We start from the raw sequence: 22,083 nt of genomic DNA, 5'->3' as shown, positions 1-22,083 counted from the left end.
GCTCATTGCCTCCAGCTGCAAACATGTAGCAGAGATGTGTTAGCAAATCAATAAGGGAGACAATCACAAGATCAATCTGTTATAAATGTAGTTGTGTGAATGAACGACAGGTGACTATACAGCAGGTGCCAGAGCCACACCTACATTCCATCCTGCACATGAGAAACAAAACAAACATGATGGATCATGGATCATATCACACAGCAGGTTTCCAGCAAGATCCTCTGCAGAGTTTCATCATATCGATTGGTTCACGTCTTTGAATCAGAGGCAGTGCATGTGAATGTGAGACGCTGAGGGTGGTAATGTTTGTTGTCTACAAAGCACCAGACCTGAGACCACCACAGGTGGATCCACCAGGAGCTTCCTTGGACAGCTGAAGGAAAAACAAAGCTGAGATAACATCCTTATTATGTTTCAACAGAACTGGAGCTCGGATAAACAGATAGACCTGCAGGGAGGAGGAGGAGGAGGTCTGCAGAGCTTCAGTGATCTGGGTCAGAAAAATGCAGAAAGAGATAAGAACATAAATAGTGTCCTGTATCTATTGTAGATCTAAATTCTTTTTCATCCGGCCTGCCCTGTTTCTGCCAACAAATGTGTTTTGAGAATATCTTTGTCAATTTGATGCCCACAAAAAAGTCGCCCTGATATGATTTGAAAAAATACATCAAATTATGGAAAAATATAAAACAATCAGTCTATTTTTAGGCTTTATAAAACTATTTTCAGATATGCAGTATTACTCCCAAAGACCTGTAAACTGACTTTGATGTGAGAAACTTCTATCAAAACTTTCATGAATTTTTGAGTATGTTTTTGTAATCTTTAAAAGATATTTCTGTTCATGATTTCAAGGAATTCAGGCAAAACAACAGACAGATATTTGATAACAAGCAACAGCAGGACAGCATAAGCACGTTAGGGGAAATCCTTCATCTGTTGGAGATCTGCTGCCAGAACGATGAACCTGAGCTTCTCACAATCATTCGTGCAGAGCAGCCGGTCTTCATGCCAGGCTGCTGGGCAGCAGCACGAGAGGAATGATGCAAACTCTACTTCCTGCCAACCAAAGACATCGAGCTCAGACAGCAGCCAGACAGATGAGAAGAGAACGAAGGCCAAACCTGCAAAACTTGCAGAGTCAGACAGGCTTCTGTCATCTGGGGTTGTAAGAGGGATGCTAAACACTGTGATAAAAGTCTGTCAGCAAATGTTCTGTTGTTTCTGATCTAAAATAATCTTTGATGGTCCTCTCATCCTTTTTGGTTCTCATCCAGTTTGGATTATTTCTTTAAGGTCTGGTTGCACAAGTTTACAAAGTGCTTTGACAGACAAAGCAAAAGCAGCATACAAGGCAATGTAACAACAGAAAGCCAAACAGTGAGGCCAAACAAAAGCAAGACAAAACTAAGGTAACATTTTAACGCAGATAATACAATACAATACATAAAAAACATATCAATTAAATAAATACAAATCAAAAGAAAAAAAATCAATAAAGAAGAGATTACTGATTTATTCATTGACCAATCACGTATAACATCACAATTACACTACCCAGTATTTCATGTAGTATTTTTGAAGTTTATTCTCAGATAAGATTAGGTTGAAAAATGATTCAAATGATTTAAACAGCAGGCAACAGGAATTTAAATGAACATTTCAACGTCTTCTCACTGCCGCCAGGCGAGACGCTGGCATCTTCTGGAGCAGCTGAAATCAAATAGTTATGAAATGTCTTCTTTTCTCCTGCGTTGGGACATCAGTGAGTTGAGAAAGTCACGTCTGGCTAGACTAGTGTGACCCGAGTCGTCTCCCTTTACACCAGCAAGGTCAGCTGCCTTCACGGATGAAACATAGGACTCATTCAGGCATTCCTCTCATAACATACGGATAAAACCACCAACACACACTTGCAGAAGCCCTTATGTAACGTACAGGCACTAAACCGTGACACTGGAGAAACTGGACTGAGCAGGCAGAGCTACTGGATGTGTATCCCCTGCACACACATAATATACATGCTTGCTTTATGTGTGCATGCCACTGTCGGGACTGTGTGCCAATACAAAAGTGTGTAGGATTTTATGTACTGGACATATACTGAATAATGTGTAAAGAACAGTGGAAACTCTGTATGAGCTGACGTACAGAGGATATGCATTAACAGATGTGCAGCCTCCCTCTGTGTGTGTGTGTGTGTGTGTGTGTGTGTGCATGTGTTGCTCTTCATGCTTATCCCTCTGCACATACTGTACTGTAGGTGTATTTACATGTGCATGCCATATCTAACTGGCAGTTCATGCTATGTAACAGTGCCATCTTGGGGTTTGGCATCTGCACATGGACTCAGGTTTCATATATATATATATATAAATATATGTTTTATATACTGTATATGTCAAACATTATATAAGTAGAAGGCGTTCTCCTGATGAGGTCACCCTACAATACATCCGGCTCTCATATAGTGTTGGCAGATAGTCTACTCACTGAGATCACCTCACTGGGTTTGATAGAGGAGGAAAGGCTCTGCAATAGAAAAATGGCTCATGTTTTTAGGCCTAAACTCGACTTTCTTAAAGGGGACATATCACGCTCATTTTCAGGTTCATACTTGTATTCTGGGCTTCTACTAGAACATGTTTACATTCTTTAATGTTCAAAAAACACATTATTTTTCTCATACTGTCTGTCTGAATATACCTGTATTCACCCTCTGTCTGAAACACTCCGTTTTAGCGCCTGTCTCTTTAAGACCCCCTCCTGAAAAAGGCCAGTCTGCTCTGATTGGCTTGCGAGAAAAATATGCCGCACCTTTGCAAAGGTAGTTCTCAAGCTGTGGGCGATATATTCTAATGAGCCTGCATGTGACATAGGAAGGGGAGCCACATCTGAATGGCTTGTTGAATCACATGTTTTCTGATCTAGACGGCCCACAAAAAACTGACTGGGTTGTCTTATTTCACAGTTTGTGGGATGGTAGGCACTCCAGATACCCAAATGTATGAGTACAAGCAGTGAAAAAGTGAGTTCTTTACAGTGGGCAAAAAGGGAAGCCAATGCAGAAGTTCCTTAAACTTGCATTCTTTCTAACAGCCAGCAGGGGGCGACTCCTCTGGTTGCAAAAAGAAGTCTGATTGTATAGAAGTCTATGAGAAAATGAGCCTACTTCTCACTTGATTTATTACCTCAGTAAACATTGTAAACATGAGTTTATGGTCTTAATCACTAGTTTCAAGTCTTCTTCAATACAGCATGATGTTCATTTAGTAAATTATGGTCCCATTTAGAGTCAAAAAGACTGTAAAGCAGATTATGCTTTAGGGCGTGGCTACCTTGTGATTGACAGGTCGCTACCACGGCGTTGTCCGGTCGGGAAGTTGTCCGTGTTTTCGTCTTACAACTTTAACCCTTTCACAGTGTGTTTTCAGTTCATGAAAGTTAACTGTAACATTTTGGACGCCTAAAAATATCTTATTCAGCGTTTGATTGTACTTAGCTCCAGCCTCTCGTGTCACTACTGGTTGCAAAAAAACAAGATGGCGACGACCAAAATGCCGAACTCGAGGCTTCAAAACGGCAGTCCACAAACCAATGGGTGACGTCACGGTGACTACGTCCACTTTTTATATACAGTCTATAGTTTTTCATGATATGTCCCCTTTAAGAGTACTCCATTAATATAGCATTGCACTCCTATAACATTACCTACATGCCTTATCTAACTGGCAGACAAACATGTGCCTGTTTAGGGGTTTGGTATCTGTACATGGACTTACGTTTCATATATATCTAAAAATATTTTAATATATATGTCAAACATGATTTAAGAGAAGGCTGATGTTTCTGGCTTCCTACTGATCTCATGAGCATCATCTGTCTCACAGCGAGGCCACACAAGTGATTTCAGCTGCTTTTTCACCTGCAAAGCTATTTCTCATGCACGTCCAATAAAACTCAAATGATGTTGAGTTTGGACGTTTCTCTACATGTTGGATTCCGATAATCTGCAATAATAATAATTTATGATCTCTTAAATTCTGCAGAAGCACATGTTGACGCAAACCTCTTCCCCACTTACTGGAAAGTGAGGACTGAGAGGTTCATATAAGGGGCACACACAGTTTACAGTGTACAGTAGATACAAATAAGAGACACTCTCCGTGTATGTTAGATATAAACACCCAAATGTTTTGTGCATACACACACACAAACTCACACGCAATTTATGCATCAATTAGTTTCCTTGTTAAACTGCCGGCACAAGTGTATAACACAACCTCCTCAAGTCACCCTTGAATAGAGGGAAAAAATACTGCCTTCGTCACACACTCCAGTCTTTCTGCGGCTCTTTTATGACCTCAATGTGTCTTTAGTAGGAGGCTCGTAAAACACTGAACTCCCACTGAGGAGCCTTTCTTTCTCTGTGTCCAACCCAGCAGATCTCTAATGGATTCTGAAACGGGTAATAAAGCTAAAATCCACTCTGGTGTCAGCTAATTAGAGCGTTCTCTTTAGCTTTCATGCCACAAATGTGAACTGATTGGTGAAACCATGATTCACAAGTTTTTTTTCTCACTCCAGCTGCCTTCAAGGTCTCAGCAGCAGAAATCCCTGAAGGTCTTTTCTTCCTCTCCTATTGTGTCTGGACAGTGACGGCCATGAAAGAGAATAGAAACATTCAGATAAATGGGAACACAATGTGATCAATGAAGTCATGATAAACAATGATGGGACAGCCTTGTACCATTGCACAGGCAGCAAGAGATACAGTTTAAGGAACAGAGAAGAAGATGGCAGTGCAGTCCAGATCAAAATTAAGCCACGTTAGTATTAAAAGTCTCCAGAAAACACTCAAACATGAAAGTCAGCAGCCACATCTCCTGCCTGCTGGCTGTGGATGAAACACTCTCATTAGTGTGTGATTAAGCCACATACTGTACACACATGCTATAACCTCTCTGAAACACAATAATATTTATCCCTGCTTTCCTTTTTCCCAAAATCAGCCTTCTGAGTGAGTCATCAAAATGGACGTTTACATTGAGGATTTCAGTGTGTGTGTGTGTGTGTGTGTGTGTGTGTGTGTGTGTGTGTGTGTGTGTGTTTGCACGACTGCTTAAACACATGTTTATGAGGTTTATGTCTCACTGCCTGAGATGTCGTGTGAGCATGACTGACTGTGTGGTGCTGTGTCTGTTTGGTTGCTGTTACACCTGTGTTTGCTATAGGGGTTCCGCTCTTTTGAATAAACATGTAAATAACTTGGGGCAAGAGAGAAAGAAAAAGAGACAAACAAGGAAACAGATGGAGTGTAAACACCACCACTTAAAACATTCAGCACACAAACAAAGTATTAGTAGTCTTTGTGGCTTTGGCAAGCCATTTTTAAAGAGGACCTATTATGCTTATTTTCAGGTGCATTCTAGTATTTTGGGTTTCTTCAAGAACATGTTTAAATGCTTTAATGTTCAAAAGAACGCTTTATCTTTCTTGTACCGGGTATTCTGCAGCACCTCTGAATACGCTCTGTTTGAGCTCCTAAACCCCGCCCTCCTGAAAAGCCCAGTCTGATCTGATTGGTCAGCCGGCCCACTCTGTTGTGATTGGTCAACCAGACTAAACAGCTCTGGTCCAACTGGCTTTGTTTGAGGGTGTGCCAAACTAGCCTCTAGGCAGGTATTATGCAAATGTGTTACTTGGTGACATCACCACTAATGGGAGAAAAGGCGGGACTTCAAGCATGGCGTTTCAGGCAGTTCAGGAGCAGTGTTTCTATGGGGGATAGTAACTCCCTTTGATGTGGACTTTGGGCGTTGTATCTTTGAAGACATTTTACACGCACAAAAAAAATATATAACACATTAAAGGAAAGGGGAAAAAAGCACAAAAGCATAGAAGGTCCTCTTTAAGATTTAATAGCTAAACTGGATATGTATCACAGAACCATAAATTCACTTTTTCAGATAACCATAATTGACATTCTGGATATCTGCAAGGAAAACCTCCAATTACAAATATCTACAATCCAATTGTTACTGGCCATAATTTTAATTTCAGATATCCAAAATGAAAAACCATTCTGGATATACATAATGTATATCTGGATATCCAAAAAGATTATAAAATGCAAAAATAGCTCACTTCAGTTAACAATTGGACTAGATCTGAAATGGGAGTTTTTCCTAGTAAGAATTATACTGCAGATATCCACAATGTTCATTGTAGATATCAAAAATGCAATTGTGGATGTCTGAAATTGAAAGCCCAAAATTACATCATTTTTCCTAGGAAGAATGACCTTCTGGATATCTGAAATGTTCTTTTTGACTAGGAAGAAGAAAGAATATATGTAGTGACTAAAGTCCTATACTGGCTGCAAGTGTTGTTTAGACATGTGCTCCGAACAAACTAAAATGTTCACAACTGTATAACATTTTAATTACCAATGATGTCCATCCGTGTCTGTCACTTTTAATAAATTGTAACCTCAAAATTTTGACATAAACAGCCCACGATGTCTTTGGGTGCATACAAAATACAGCCCACAATGTCCTAAGCACAACAGAGCACACGATGTCCTCAGAGCACAGTGAAAAACCCATGAGTTTCCCCTTAACAGACATGCCCACTTTATGATAATCACATGCAGTTTGGGGCAGGTCATAGTCAAGTCAGCACACTGAAACACTGACAGCGGTTGTTGGGCTTGAGTTTGCCATATTATGATTTGAGCATATGTTTTTATGCTAAATACAGTACCTGTGAGGCTTTTTGGACAATATTTGTCATTGTTTTGTGTTGTTCATTGATTTCCAATAATAAATATATACATACATTTGCATAAAGTAAGCATATTTGCCCACTCCCATGTTGATAAGAGTATTAAATACTTAACAAATCTCCCTTTAAGGTACATTTTGAACAGATAAAAAATGTGCTATTAATTTGCGAATAATCACTAGTACAACCAAAGTTGTAGATATCTCAAGATACAATTTTTACTTGTGAGAACGTTATTGTGGATTTCTTTAATTACCATTCTGACGACTGAGAATACAATGTTTTGACATCAAGAAATGTTGTTATGGATATCTAAAATGTTATGACAGATAAGAGTGTGGTTCGAATAAATGTTAAAACGGCTTGTGGCTCAACACTGCTCTCATAATCTGTCAGAAGTGCAAACAGAGGAATGTGAAACCTTTTAGTTTTGTGAGGCTCCGGAAGAAAAAAACATAAAAAGTGAAGGAATTCCTCCCCAGCAGGAGATATGTGTTCTCTCTGCAGTGATCTTTTAATTTCCTCAAGGTTTACGGCAAACTAATTGGAGCTCAAAGGGGCTGGATGACATTGGACTGGGACATATCAGATGTGTATACAAGCCAGAACACCCCAGGCAGTCTGTCTGCTGCACCACCGTTGACCCGTCGTTACTGTCATGACTTGCATTTAGTCTGCCTGTCTTTAATCAGCTGCTCTACCTTCTCCCTCTTCTTGCTGATAACTACACAAAGTGTTAAAACTTTCAAGCCGTGAAGAAAAGTCAGATTTATTCTGAAACATGTCAGGGTGTGTCTAGGACATTTTATGCCCTGTTATTCATCACCGTGGCGTTAAGTACAGTAACTGCCCTGACTGATAGAGATCACAGGCCGGGAGGATAGGCGTTGCTCTTCTCTCTAATCACTGGGTTGGGCCTGCTGGTCTGGCCATAAGCATCACCTTCCTGACAATCACTGGCAGACTCATACATACAAACACACTGTAGGCATGCATATATCTGGACATAAAAGATAAAAGAAACAGGGGACTATATTTAGGGAGGGAGTTGATTACTGAGGACAGCATGGTTCAATCGGGCAGAAAGGGTTCATGAAGGAAAGTGAATCAGCTTTTTCCTACTTTTTTTTTTTATTCACCCAAACTTAGCATTACATCTAATGTCCTTAGCGTAAGAAAAAAGTCATAGTATATTATGTCAAAAAGGTAATAGTATAGCATGTCGTAAAAAGACCCCATGGCCCTCGTAAACAGCTCAAAAAACATACTTGCCATTATTTAAAGGTGCTAAATTTGATATTCAGAGCATTAATATAGCAGCGAACAACTATTTGCTATGTAAAGATATAGAGGAGTAATGTCTACCTGAGCAGAGGATGAAGTCACTCTCCCACTGTCTGTGTTGTAATCAGAGCATCTCCTATGCTTGTTGACATAGCCGGTGTTATAATGAAGCCTGCTCCTCCATCGAATAGTGTTTCCCTCCTTTTAAAATGATTGCGCCCTCCTCGGTAGTTAGGGTTAGGGATAAGGGTTGGTTCAGGTTTAGGTAGGTGGAAACATATCCATGGCAAACAATACTCTACTCGACACAACACCGGGCCGGCCGTGCGTGCTTTTAGTGCATGTTCGTGCATATGAGCATGACCCACTGGCTCACGGCCGCCGCACTACACTGCTTTCATACAGCAGTTGATAACACCGTACCGACCGACAGCGCCATCACGGAAGCGCAGCACCCAGGTTAACGCCGTTATCTCTGTCAGCACTTTTTCTGTTATTTTCATTGTTAGCACCGTTAGCTGCGAGCTGTCGCCATGTTGAGAGCCGTATGGAGGCAATCGAAATGCTCCCAATCCTGTATTTAGCACCTTTAATCACCTTGAGATTTAATGACTTTCCCTAATTTTATGAGAATTGCTTCAAAACATGATGATGTTTCAGAAAACCTGTCCCCTTCATCAAATGTAAAAGCTCAGTTTGTGGGAAAAGGGAAGGGTTAACACTTCAATACTTCTCTACATATTGGGTTTAAATGAGGTAAGAGGGGAAAAAGAAGATATTTGGTTGCTTTTGCTATTATTTTTATTACTTACACATACAGCACTTGGGTCTGTGGGACCCCAAACAATGAGGAAGTAAAGCTGATGTCAGCAGAACACAAGGGTTAAATGATAATCTTTATATTATGCAGGTAAAGTTAAACAAGAACAAGATTAATACTAATAAATGTAACGCTTCATCTTCCTCGTCTGTGGCTCATTTTTTTCAAGCCAACACATTAAACAACACGGCCCGCACTCTGAGTCACGCTCCACAAGTGATATCTTAATCCAAATCTCATTCGGTTTCTCTCTATGGGTTTTAGAAGAATAATATTTCTGGAGATTAAACAACACAGCGGGGGGGGGGGGGGGCATCTCACACAGAACTGATTCTCTGAAAAATGAATGTATGCTATATCATGTGTAAAAACATGGAAACTTTATCCTGATGGAGAAACATCTAGGCTATAGGTCAACCTGTTTTTGTTGCCCTCCGTTTTGAGAGAAAACAGAGGTGTACAATAGTCTCACGCAGGTGTTTTTGGCTTGAAAATCATTATAAAACTCAGACACATTTCCCTCTTGCCTGCTCTCATCTTACATGTGTCTTTGATTTCTCTGGAGTTTCTGAGTTTCTTCTGTGCCCCCGAGTGCCGCAAAGAGGGTTTAACTGCCACCATAAGGAATGCACTTAACATGTTGTTTTCATTACACATGACATGATATGAGACGGGAATGTACTTTCTCTTGATGTATTCATTCCTTTATTTATTCCTTTAAGCATGCAATCAGTCAGCAGGGGGCGAGACACTGTGGTATAATTATTTTGTGCTTTGTCATCGTCTTTGGACTCACCAGTGATCCACCAATGAGAGAGGGGGCTTTCTAAGACACCCACACCGCTCAGGAGATCTGTCTGAGATGATCACATCTGACCTCAGTGGACTCTGATCAGCCACACTATTAATTAACTAATAAATCATAAGATTTGAATCTGATATATTAAACAGTAGTGAAAAATATAATTCAATTCCGACTCTCTGACCTGAAAGATATCCGGGGCTGGAGATGTTTGATATATTTGGGTATAATAAGTTTATCATTCATTAGCTTCTAACATACTGTTACTGTGTTTTAATTGTATTATTGTTTGTGTTTGATATATACCCAGGACTCCTGGAGGGCAGTAGCCTTACTGACTGATACTGAGATTATCTCGGTGAAAGAAAACTGATGATTGCAAGTGACAGAATCATAATATCACTGGATAAATATATTATATATCATCTTATTCAAGTACTGTACTTGAGCACACATTTGAGGTACTTGTACTTTTCTTGAGTGTTTCCATTTAGTGCAACTTTATACATCTACTTCACAGCTCTTTGACTTTTTATTACATTACTTTGACTGCTATTGTTAGCTACGTGTTACTTTACAAATTAAGATTTTACACAGAAAACATATGAGCTTATAAAATACAGTATGTTGCTTTGTTATAGTTTAAAAATTAGCACCTCAACAAACTACAACAATAAAATGCTGCTCACACATCAATACATCAGTAGTACAATTTAATGACATAACATGTAATAATAATAATACAATTAATTTCTACTTTTCAAAACCAGAGTTACAAGGTGCTTCACAAAATATGTTTAAAAGAACATCATACACATAAAATTCAGTAAAAACAGGGATTTTAGTAAGTGTTTAAACATAGAGAGATAAAAAAAAATAAAAAAAACAACATTAAAAACATTTTTCAAAGATATTATATAAATACAAGTATGTACATTTCTTTTTTTTTTTTTTTTACAAACTTTTTAAACTTTAAATTGGTAGGCTATATCACTTACGGGAGCCATTTGTCTGCATTGAGCAACTTACTTTTTGATACTTTAAGTACTACATTTTGCTGATAATACATGTGTACTTTTACTAGAGTATAATTTTCAATGCAGGACTTTTACCTGTGTATTATTGGCTTGAATGTGTAAAAAAAAGAGATTAGTCAAATATTTTTTCCACATAAATTATAAATAAATAAATAAATAAATAAAAAACTTCTTTTTTTTCTTACTTTTTTCATACTTTTACTAGAGTATCATTTGAAAGGCAGGACTTTTACTTGTATATTATTGGCTTGAATGTTTAAAAAAAAGATTAGTTAAATATTTTTCCACATAAATAAATAAAAAGCTTATTTTGTTCCTTTTCATCAGCTTATTATAAATTATGAGAAAAAACAAACCACATTTTCACATTGAGAATTTGTCCTAAAATCTGAGGCAAGTTCCTGTCATTTAAAAAAAATCTAACAAGCTAATTGATGGATGATAATTGGCACAAAAGACACAGTTTAAAGCTAATAATAGGAGTCCTGTGTGCTGGTGTTACTCAGTTGAAGCAGGTTGAGAATGATTTCCCTCTGGTGATTCAGAGCTGGGACAAAGTTTAAACCCCGCCCCCCTAAACCCCATCAGCCAATCACGTGTAAGTATGCAAATGAGCCACCCATAAAGATAACTTGGAGCTGCAACTGTGACAGACCATAAGAAACTTTACTCCTAAACCACAACTCCACACCACTTTAACATAATACACGCTTGGATATACAACTGGTCGACATCCAGAGAACTTTTTACCAACTTTTTTTTTATTATTCAGGATATTTTAGAAAAAAACTTCTCAGTAATATGGGAAAAGAAAATATCAGTTTTTTGTCTGTTTGGATAATTTTGGGAAAAATCTTTGCAACTTTTTCTTCTGACCCTGAACTCAACACAGCCACCACTGGGTTTGGTAAGAGAGACTTTATTACTTTATTTACTTTGTGTTTGCATTGTGACAACTTCATAGCAGGCAGGATATTATTTATTATCATGATTCATCCGCAGCAATAATCATCATCCGGGTTCATTAATTACTGATGTTCCTTGTTTGACCGCGAGTAACCCCCTGAAACGCTTTGCAGATCTGCATCCTATTTCATACCATTCAGGTCCATGTGTGCATGAAGGAAAGCGGCTGCTATACAGGCCTTTTGTCTGCAGGAAAAAGAAAAAAAAAGCAGTGAAAAATATTTAAAAATCGAATAAAATTGTACTATTTCGAGGTTCAAATACAAAAAAATACTAGTTTTAATTGATAAATAAGACTTTTACTAAATTTCTCCACTTAAAACCATTTAGCCTTAGGTTATCTGTTTTTTTAAAGGCATTTTAAGTAATTTTAAGTATTATAAAGTTACAAAACTGGACTCATGGACGTATATAATTAGTTGAGATGTTTTTATCCACTTTTAATCAACGTAACTGAACTGAATGTCTTAAGAAAATCAAGACTACTAACAATATTTTGAGGTTTAATTCATTTAAATGTTGGTAGAAATGCAGTGGAGACAAAAGGGGGCGACACTGTCATGCTCTATGCCTCTACTGGTTCACTGACTCACTTAATGATTGAGAGGAGCAGCAAGGTTATGTAATTTGCATGAAAAAGTTTGTCAGTTTCAGTGTCTTCTGCAAGTCATCTTGTGATAAAACTGTTTCAAATTGCTGCCTGATTGTTATATGGATGCATATACCTGGAAAGTGTAATAATAATGTTATAAATGTACCTCTTTCCTGCTCAGAATCCCTGATTGGTGCATGCAATCCTCCACATTTCTGTCACACCATAATAATCTAATGCAAACTGTTTGTATGTTGTGTGTGTGTGTGTTGTAACAGTAAACTCCACATTCACCGCTACTCCCCTGCCGACCACCACTGAATGGATCTCAGACTACACTGACATTGTGTCCAAGTTCTCCCTGCGTACTGTGGACATCCCAGATGATGACATGTGCTATATTGTGGCCGGCCAGCCAGAAACCATCAAGGAGTGTGAATTCAACTCAGAGTGGCAGTCCTTCATAATAATACATGGCTGGACGGTACGTTAAAGTACATGCATTTCATGTAAAATCATGTTAAAATCACAGGTATCTTATGGTTGCCCTGCTTGTTAGTTATGTATGTAGGTAATGTGCACTATTTTGTTTTGGTCCTATTTGATGAAAAACTTCTAGTGCCCCTCTGACTCTGAGATACAGATGAAAAAATGTCATAAAATTGTATGTTGCATGAACATAAAGTAGAGTTTGAGTCTTGCCAATGCAATATTGAAATAGCCAACAAACTGATCATAAATGTTGAGCCAACTCCAAACTGATGAGATGAATAACCGGTCCGGTTTTTCCTTGTAATTGCTGGGTAATAATGCATGCTCATGGGGGGATCTCTTGTTGGGTCTCTCAATTATAGACTACGGTCTAGATCTACTCTAGATGAAAAGTGCCTCTACATAACTTCTGTTATGATTTGACGCTGTATAAAAATTAATTGAATTGAATATAACAATAAATAAATGCACATTTCCGAGCAGACAGGCTGAGAGCAGTGAGTTAGCTTTGTATCTCCTCCTGTAATGTGATTTAGAACCGGTCATGCAGCCAGATTTGGCTCTTCTCCAACCACAAGACACAGAATGAGGGCTAAGGCCAGCATAAATCACGCCACCCTGCAGCTGACCTCAGACCATGTGCGTGACCATGTGTGTGTGTGTGTGTGTTCCTATAGGTGACGGGGATGTTCGAAAGCTGGGTGCCCAAACTGGTGTCTGCTCTCTACGAGCGTGAGCCCAGCGCCAACGTGATCGTGGTGGACTGGCTGACCCGCGCCAACCAACACTACCCGACCTCTGCGGCCTACACCAAACTAGTGGGCCGCGACGTGGCCAAGTTTGTTGCATGGATACAAGTGAGTGAAACAGCCTCCAGCAAGTCTGGGATTCACTTTAAACTGTTTTTAAAGCATGGCAAAGTGTTCCTCTGGAACATCTCATCCATCTCCTCCCTTTCAGAAAGAGCTGCAGTTACCCTGGGAGAGGATCCATCTGCTGGGCTACAGTCTGGGAGCACATGTGGCTGGAATCGCCGGAGATCTGACAGACCATAAAATCAGCAGGATTACAGGTGAGAACGGTTCATTTAAAGGGGATATATCTTGCTCATTTTCAGGTTCATACTTGTATTTTGGGTTTCTACAAGAACATGTTAACATGATTTAATGTTAAAAAAAACACTTTATTTTTCTCATACTGTGTGTCTGAATATACCTGTATTCACCCTCTGTCTGAAACGCTCCGTTTTAGTGTAAACACCGGAGCTTCGTCTCTTTGCCTCTATACTCTTTGCTTTCTCTTTGTGGGCGGTATATTCTAATGAGCCTCCAAGTGACATAGGAAGGGGAGCCAAATCTGAATGGCTTGTTGAATCACGTTTTCTGATCTAGGCAGCCCACAAAAACCTGACTGGGTTGTCTTATTTCACAGTTTGTGGGTTGATAGACACTCCATATACCCAAATGTATGTGTACAAACACTGAAAAAGTGAGTTCTTCATGATATGTCCCCTTAAACCAATGGATCATCATCTGCTTACTTTACATACAGATAAACAGTATGAGCATAGATATATTTAACTGGAAAGTGCGTCATTGTCATTAGTGCAGTGTGCAACCTCCCTTTTAAAAAATGCATGACTACATTTACGACCATGTGTATTGTGTTTTAGCTATAAGCATTTTGGCTTATGTGATACACACATTTTATTGTCTAAATTTAGACTCTGTGCCAATGAATTCAAGCGTGCAAACATACCATACCGTAGTGTAATGTTATATACTCGTAAAAACAAAACAGCACACCAGTGAAATATAATCCATTACATTCCATGTCGGTATTGTACATGTGCATGTAACCAGTTAGCGGGTCCAATCCCTCTATTTGTCACTATGGAGTTTATTGAGCTTGGAAATCTCTCTGACCTGCTTAGTATGATGGTATGTTTACTGCGTAAGAACCCACAATCAGTGCTTCACATTGTTCTGAGCCTCAGTGTTTCTGCAGAGCTGCACACGCAGAAAAGAAACCAAATGATACTCAATTGTTTGAATGTACAGTTTTATAGGTAGATACGATTCAAGAGACATTTCTTTCTGCTTATATGTGTCTTATACACTCTTTCTTTATGGAGCACAATCAGCACAAGCTAATTCTTCCAAAGTGTTGCTGAAATTTGCCTTGGCTCTCCTGTTTTTTCTAGGTCTGGATCCTGCTGGTCCCACCTTCGAGCATGCGGACAACCAGAACACCCTGTCCCAAGACGACGCCCAGTTTGTGGACGTTTTGCACACCAACACCAGGGGCTCCCCGGGCCGCAGCATCGGCATCCAGAGATCCGTGGGCCACATCGACATTTACCCGAACGGAGGCACTTTTCAGCCGGGCTGCGACATCCAGAACACACTGATGGGGATCGCATTGGAAGGCATCAAGGGCCTCCAAAGTATGTACTCCAAATACTTCTCGTTGTTTGGTTCCTCACTACACTTCTGCTTGTGATGATGCCTTGGGTTTCAATTTCTATACTGTAAACTAAACTTCTAAAGTAGATGACCACGTGGCATCCAGTAGCCAGTAGTGTGGTGTTTTTAATAGACAATTTATGCTCTTGGATTTATGTCATGTGTTCGCTGAACATGCAAAAGTTATGTGTAAGAGATGAAAGCTCAAATTTAGGGAGAACCTTTTACTCCGGTTGCTCAGATCTAGTGTGTTACTGACCTTCTTTTTGCAACAACAGTGTTGTAAACCCACAAGATGGGCTTTTGTAAGTTTACATGGTGTCAACAGGCACTTTGAGTCTATAAAAGCTTTCAGTGCTACAGTTGAAATATGTTTGCCTCCAGTCATAGCAGCCACAGATTCACAGTACGTCCCCCAGCTGTTGTGTTTTAAGTGAGACAAGCGAGACTAAGTAAGAAATGCCCTCTGGGTCAACGCTGACATGTCAAGAGTCGTAAAAAAGCCACACATGAGGAAGACATTTTCTCCGTTGCATGATGTCGTGTGATAGAAGACGCAGAGGTCTCACAGCTCCCTGTACTTCTGTGTGCTGCAGATATGGACCAGCTCATCAAGTGTTCCCACGAGCGCTCCATCCACCTGTTCATTGACTCCCTGGTGAACACCCAGCAGCAGAGCATGGCCTACCGCTGCAACTCTAGAGAGACCTTCAACAAGGGGATGTGCCTCAGCTGCAGGAAGAACCGCTGCAACAAGCTGGGCTACAACATAAACAAGGTCCGCTCGGCCCGCAGCACCAAGATGTACCTCAAGACTCGCGAAATGAGTCCTTACAAAGGTAAATACCGGGGGGAAAAGAACATGTAGAGAGGCATTTGTAGGTTTTGTGTTCTGTGCAGGGCAAGAAAATAGAAGAAATACTCTGAACTACTGTAGAAAAGTATGTCTGGGTTTAAGTACTTTACCGAAGATTAGTAAGAGTTGAGTTAATGGATCCGCATACCTTAACTGGAGTAATCCTCAGTGTGTGAGCTACTGTTGCTGAATGTACTGAGAGCGGACGTGGTTGCTTGGAGCTGGAATTAATATTAGTACAGTTGGCGTTGGTACAAATAGATTACACACACATAATGTTCACACACTAGACATGTACAACAAGTAGCATGTATTCAGGAGGTCACATGATGAAGAGGTCATGGGTATTTTAGTGGCTCGGGGGTATGCTGAGGTAATGTAACACCACTGCACCACTTTTCAATGGAAAAGTTTATTTAAAGACGATGAATTTGATATACAGAGCATTAATATAGCAGCAAACAGCTATTTGCTATGTAAAGATAAAGAGGAGTTATGTCTAATGAAGTCGCTCTCCCTCTGTGTTGTAATCCGATCTTCTCCGTGCTTAATTGATATAATTGGCCCAGCCGTGCATGCCTTTTAGTGCATGTGAGCGTGCCCCACTGGCTAGTTCACGGCCGCCTCTCTCGTTTACAGCTGATAACGGCGTACCGACTGATGGCGTCGTCGCACAAGTGTAGCACCCACCCTCCGGTCCCCCCTCGGGTTAGCTCTGTCAGCACTTTTGCCGTTGTTTTGACTACGTTTGTACAGTGAAAATGAAACTGAACGCTGTGAACGCGGGACACGACCTAACAGCTGATTGTAACGTGAAAGTGAAACTGAACACACGGGATACAAACAACGGTGTCCTGGATGAAAGCCTTGTGTTTGTTGGACCCATCCACCTCCCCTCCCACTTGCCCTGTGTCTGTCTTTTCGCTCTTTAAACTACGTCACCACACTTTCTCTGAGCGTTTACCGTTGCCGCGGCTGGGTTTATATTATAGTTAATGGACAGCCCGGTGTGTTTCATACCGGCGCTAAGGTAATGAACGCCGACAGCCGACAAAGCCTCAGTATTTGACGCCCTGGGAATGAGAACGGGCTGCGCATTTAGCACCTTTAAGTCTACTCAGCAGTATTTTTGTGCAAAGATTAGCATGTTTAGAACGGAAATAGTTCTAAAGTTATGATTATACTGTATACGAGGGTGTGTGAATGTAACCGACCAGGATTTAGCACAAATCTGTGTTTAAATGCAGCACTGTGACAGTCACATGAAGACAGAGGAAGGTTACATAAGGGCTTTTAAAGCATTAAACTGACTTTAAGTAGTGGTATGAGAGACGTGGGCCAGTTGCTGAGAATGCGTCAAGCTATAAAAGTGTGTCTAAAGTGTAAACTGTCTGTTTCTTCTCTCGTAGTTTTCCACTATCAAGTGAAGGGACATTTCTTCAGTAAGGACCAACTGAGCTTCACCGAGCAGCCGATGAAGATTTCTCTGTATGGAACCGTCGGAGAGAAGGAGGACATTCCCTTCGTCCTGTACGTACATTAAACAGTACAAAATAACACAAACATGAACGTGGAAATCACAAGTAGACACATGGTCAACAACAGTGTTTCCTGACTCTAAATAAAGACATGAATGCACTCGTGCTGCATATGTCACACACAAGCATGCACACATACATACTATGGATGCCTTCGTTGCTGCTGACCTTTGACCGCTGCTCTTCCTTTCACCCTGCTCAGGCCGGTCCTGGACGGTAATACCACCTTGTCCTTCCTCATCACCACCGATGTGAACATCGGAGACCTGATGATCGTCAAGCTGCGCTGGGAGAAGGACACCATCATCAGCTGGTCCTGGTGGGGCAGCAGCAAGTTCCACCTCCGAAAACTGCGCATCAAGTCCGGGGAGACCCAGTCCAAGTGAGTCCTTGGTTATATCACAAAGATATGAGAATAAACTAGAATAGATCCAGTGATACTTCACACTGGTGCTTTTTTGATTTCTTCTATTTTTTGTTTTAAGTTTTTTGTTCTCTGTGTGATTTCAGGGTGATCTTCAGCGCGAAGGAAGGAGAGTTTACCTACCTCGTCAGGGGAGGAGAAGAGGGAGTCTTTGTCAAGTCAAAAGAAGACAACATGAGCCGTCAAGAGAAATTGTAAGTTTCCTTTACATGGAGCTTGGTTATTTATTGTCAATTATTAATTGATGCATTTAAAAATCCTGTTTTATGAGAAGCAGAGGCTCTCCTGCTCATTGTTGTCTTTTCTTCTCTGCAGGAGGCACAAGCTGAAGACGCAGGGCACTCTTTATGGGCAGAACGACGCTTGAAGTTGCACTTGAACACATCATCGTGCACAGCATCCATCTCCTACACACATAGCCAAAGATGGACAACACAGCAACACTGGGAACGCCTTAACTGGACATATACTGAACGCTGTGTTTCTTTTCTGTCTCATGACTTCTACTCTTAGTGCAAACCAGCACCAAACTCATATTCACCGTGCTGGAAATCAGTCCGCTCACAAGCTCCTCTCTGCATATTCTGCTGCCGAAAAATGTTACAGGTTTCTTCGTGATGATGTGCTCACGTTCAGTAGCTTTTTTGCTGCATATCTTTGTAATCATTTGTTTCTGCTTTTGTAGCCCATATGTACTGTTTATACTGATTTTGATGTGTTTTGAAGTGGTGTTTCCTTTGCCTATGTGAACTTGGATTATTGTTGATGTATAAATGATTCAGAGTGAAAGGCATAATTTAGGCACATCTTTTTTTTTATTCTTAAATGTGCAAAATAATCATTTTTGTCCCTAATATTTGTCTTTATCGAGCCACTAATTGCCAACAATCGACAGGGACCAAAGAAGTATTTACAATCTACTGAACGGAGAATCACAGCGGTCTTTGTAAATACCTTTTTTCAATCAGTATTTTATATATATTTTTAAATATGAGTGATGTGTTGATATCTGATCTCTTGAAGCCTTGCTTGTTCTTTGATTGCGTTTTGGTTATTGTGTCACTGGTCACTTTAAAAGGCTCTCTGTCCCCTGCAGCCATTTAGATGTTACGGTCATTGAGATTGCGGTCCAACAGGGACATTTTTTTTTAGTTTGGGTAATTTTGAACTGAGGTCACTTTTAAATCCAGTAATGGCTAGGTGCTCCATAGTTACTTCATGAACGGGCCAACAGTGTCTCACCTGCAACAGTTTACCTCATTGACTACAACATGCCCTTATTTTGAAAAGGTCAAACATTACAAAACATGCAAGCCTTGGTCATTTGTGATGGACTGGCCTACATGTTAGCCATAATACATCTCAAGAATACTTCATATTGTATTTATTGAATGTACATTTATATATTTGTATATTAAGCTGTAATATATTTTCTTTGCGGGCTTCCATTGTGTGTTTCTTTTTTTTTATATATAAATGAAGCGTTTTGTGATTTTATGCACGGCAAGGCTTTGGAAAGATCGATCAAATTGGTCTCCATGCCGGCTGTTCAGTGAATTTATGAACTGAAATGCAGTGCACTGTATAAATGAAGAGCCCAGGATGGTTTAATAAAGACATATTCCAAATATTCCTGACTGCTCCAGTTGCTTTTAGATAATAATTAAATCATCAAAAGATTGTGGAGAATATTGGAGATAAAGTTGTCACTCGCCATTTCATGAATGAAAAATACTGCCTGGAACATGTATAAACATGACCAAGAACTTCCACATGCAGTATATCTCATCGATTTTAAAAAGCAGGTGAAAATATATATTTAAATATCAGTGATGACAGCTGATCCCTCTAAGGGAAACATCTGGAGGCTGACAGTTCCTTCATTCAGGCTGACAAAGTGATAAATCTTCTACCAAAGGGAAAAAATGAAAAACATTAACAGAAAATGATTTTAAATGTGCTGAATATTAAACTATACTCCATATGATACCAGTTTTGGCAATTAAAAATGTTATTGTATGTTGCAAAAATCCACTCAGTGTCAATGCAAACTCTGCGTGGTTGCCTCTTATGTCACAGTTAACATACATACAGCATATGTTTTATTCTGATTCTGATTTATATGTACGAGTTTGAGTTTATATATACCAGGCGTGATTCCAGCCCCTGTAAAGAGACATTTTAGAAAGTTTTAAACAAGTGAAGAGTCTTGTATAAATGGACTTGGACTTATATAGCGCTTTTCTAGTCTTCCGACCACTCAAAGCGCTTTACACTACATGTCAGTATTCACCCATTCACACACACATTCATATACTGATGGCAGAGGCTACTACGGTGCCAATTTTGCCCATTGGGATTTAATCTAAATACTCATTCACACACCGATGGCTATGCCTCCGGGAGCAATTTGGGGTTAAGTGTCTTGCTCAAGAACACATCGACATGTGACTCGGAGCAGCCGGGGATCGAACCACCGACCTTCCGATTGGTGGACAACCTGCTCTACCCTCTGAGCCACAGCCGCCCTTGTATAGGCAGTATTTCAAACCCACTCACATAAAATCATAACGAAAACCACACTGAGCAGCTTGAGGTAAAGATACCCCGTAGAGTTTTTTATTGTGCACAGACACATTTTTATTTCCACCCGATGTTTCTCACCAGAACACAATGTACAGAGAGGAGGAACAATGCATTTTCTTTCCTCAACTTACATTTCCAAAATCCAGTTTTTTAATGCATTGGTCACATTTCATGCTCATATTGATTTGCTTTCTTTTCAGCAATCTAATTTAAAACATGGACGTTATTTATAGCCACACCGGCGTCATGGCTTTAGGGCTGACAATGTCAGTTGGAAAATATTCACAAATCCCTATTCCTCAAGTGATGAATCTCAATGACTTTGGTAATGACTTGGAGTTGGTGGCAGTTTATGAGGTTAGTTTACCCCTCAAATCTAATCTCAACCTCAGCTATACTTTGAGATTATGCTACCAGAGTTTGCTAACATGCTAACAATAACAGGAGCCTGATGTTGAACTGAGCCTGACAAACTGAGTCTGAAGTCCAAACTATGCGACAACTAATGTCTGTTTGTCTTATTATGTTTAATATTAATATATTATGGCCCTCTTTATACTACATTTTCTGGGGACATTGTAGCTATACAATCCAATATAAGAAGAATACAAATTCAAAATTTGTTTTAATGGCTGTAATGGCAATTTTCATATCTGCAGTTTAACACTGTACCTTTAGATAATCTCAGGGCCTCACATGTTCAACTTCGTCACCATAGGATAGTGACCTGACATTTTAGATCTCTGTAACTGCAAACAACAGATTGCTGAAATACTTGTTATGTCTTGTGATGCTCTGTTGTCTGCTGTGTGCTGACGCATTGATACACTTTCTATCCTTCTCTTCTTTTCTTCTTTGCACTTATCTTCATGTTATGCTTTAAATGTATAAATACTGACTACTCTTTGTATTCGGGGCTCACTTGCCACAGTCCACAACAGGTGGCTGTGCTCGTGAGTCCATCTGCAGTCCATCTGCAGATGTTTTAGTTATTAATGTATGCCTTTTTATTAAATTCACTGAAAGACAAGTTGTTACGTTGGTTTGTGTCTTGTTTTAACAGAAACTGCCACCACATGGCTTTATGCCTTATTAAATTACAAGTATATATCCAATGAATATTGTACAAGAAGAACAGTCTACATCTAAAGAAGCTGTCATAGCTAACTGTGGTCAACGTATCCTCATACAACGGTTCATATGATATCTCATGAAAAGTTATTCCTAATTTTTTGTGCATTTTCCTACAAATTTCCAGCATCAATTTCCGCTCCAGTCTTTTCCAAAATAAACTTCTTCGTCTTCACGGGAAACAACTTTGTTATGTTTAGGCAAGAAAATGTTATAATTAGATTTAGGAAAGACGGTAGTTAAGTTACATCACAACAGAAGTGGTTACGCGACAGCAGAAGTGGCGTAAAGAAGTTACATG

The 22,083-nt window shown here is 39.8% G+C and overlaps 1 protein-coding gene across 1 annotated transcript; it reads left to right on the top strand.

Annotated features, from left to right (window-relative positions):
- The first annotated feature begins 11,378 nt into the window (after positions 1–11,378).
- lpla (lipoprotein lipase a) lies at positions 11,379–19,695 on the top strand. Its single transcript, XM_074635438.1, has 10 exons — positions 11,379–11,639; positions 12,569–12,774; positions 13,460–13,639; positions 13,743–13,854; positions 14,986–15,228; positions 15,844–16,086; positions 17,513–17,633; positions 17,844–18,023; positions 18,152–18,259; positions 18,381–19,695. The coding sequence occupies exons 1-10, from the start codon at positions 11,534–11,536 to the stop codon at positions 18,430–18,432; spliced, it is 1,551 nt and encodes a 516-aa protein (XP_074491539.1). The 5' UTR covers positions 11,379–11,533; the 3' UTR covers positions 18,433–19,695.
- The last annotated feature ends 2,388 nt before the right edge of the window (positions 19,696–22,083 follow it).

Source organism: Sebastes fasciatus, chromosome 5 (genome assembly GCF_043250625.1).
Source record: "Sebastes fasciatus isolate fSebFas1 chromosome 5, fSebFas1.pri, whole genome shotgun sequence".
Taxonomy (NCBI): Eukaryota; Metazoa; Chordata; class Actinopteri; order Perciformes; family Sebastidae; genus Sebastes; species Sebastes fasciatus.
Note: the sequence above shows the minus strand (reverse complement) of the source record. Positions and strands in the feature narration are given on the sequence as shown.

Bases quoted from the DNA above. Each gene is read 5' to 3' on its own strand.
- lpla (XM_074635438.1), top strand. From the start codon at position 11,534: ATGGGAAAAGAAAATATCAGTTTTTTGTCTGTTTGGATAATTTTGGGA. The intron at 12,775-13,459 runs GTACGTTAAAGT...GTGTTCCTATAG, and splicing joins TAATAATACATGGCTGGACG to GTGACGGGGATGTTCGAAAG. The intron at 16,087-17,512 runs GTAAATACCGGG...CTTCTCTCGTAG, and splicing joins CGAAATGAGTCCTTACAAAG to TTTTCCACTATCAAGTGAAG.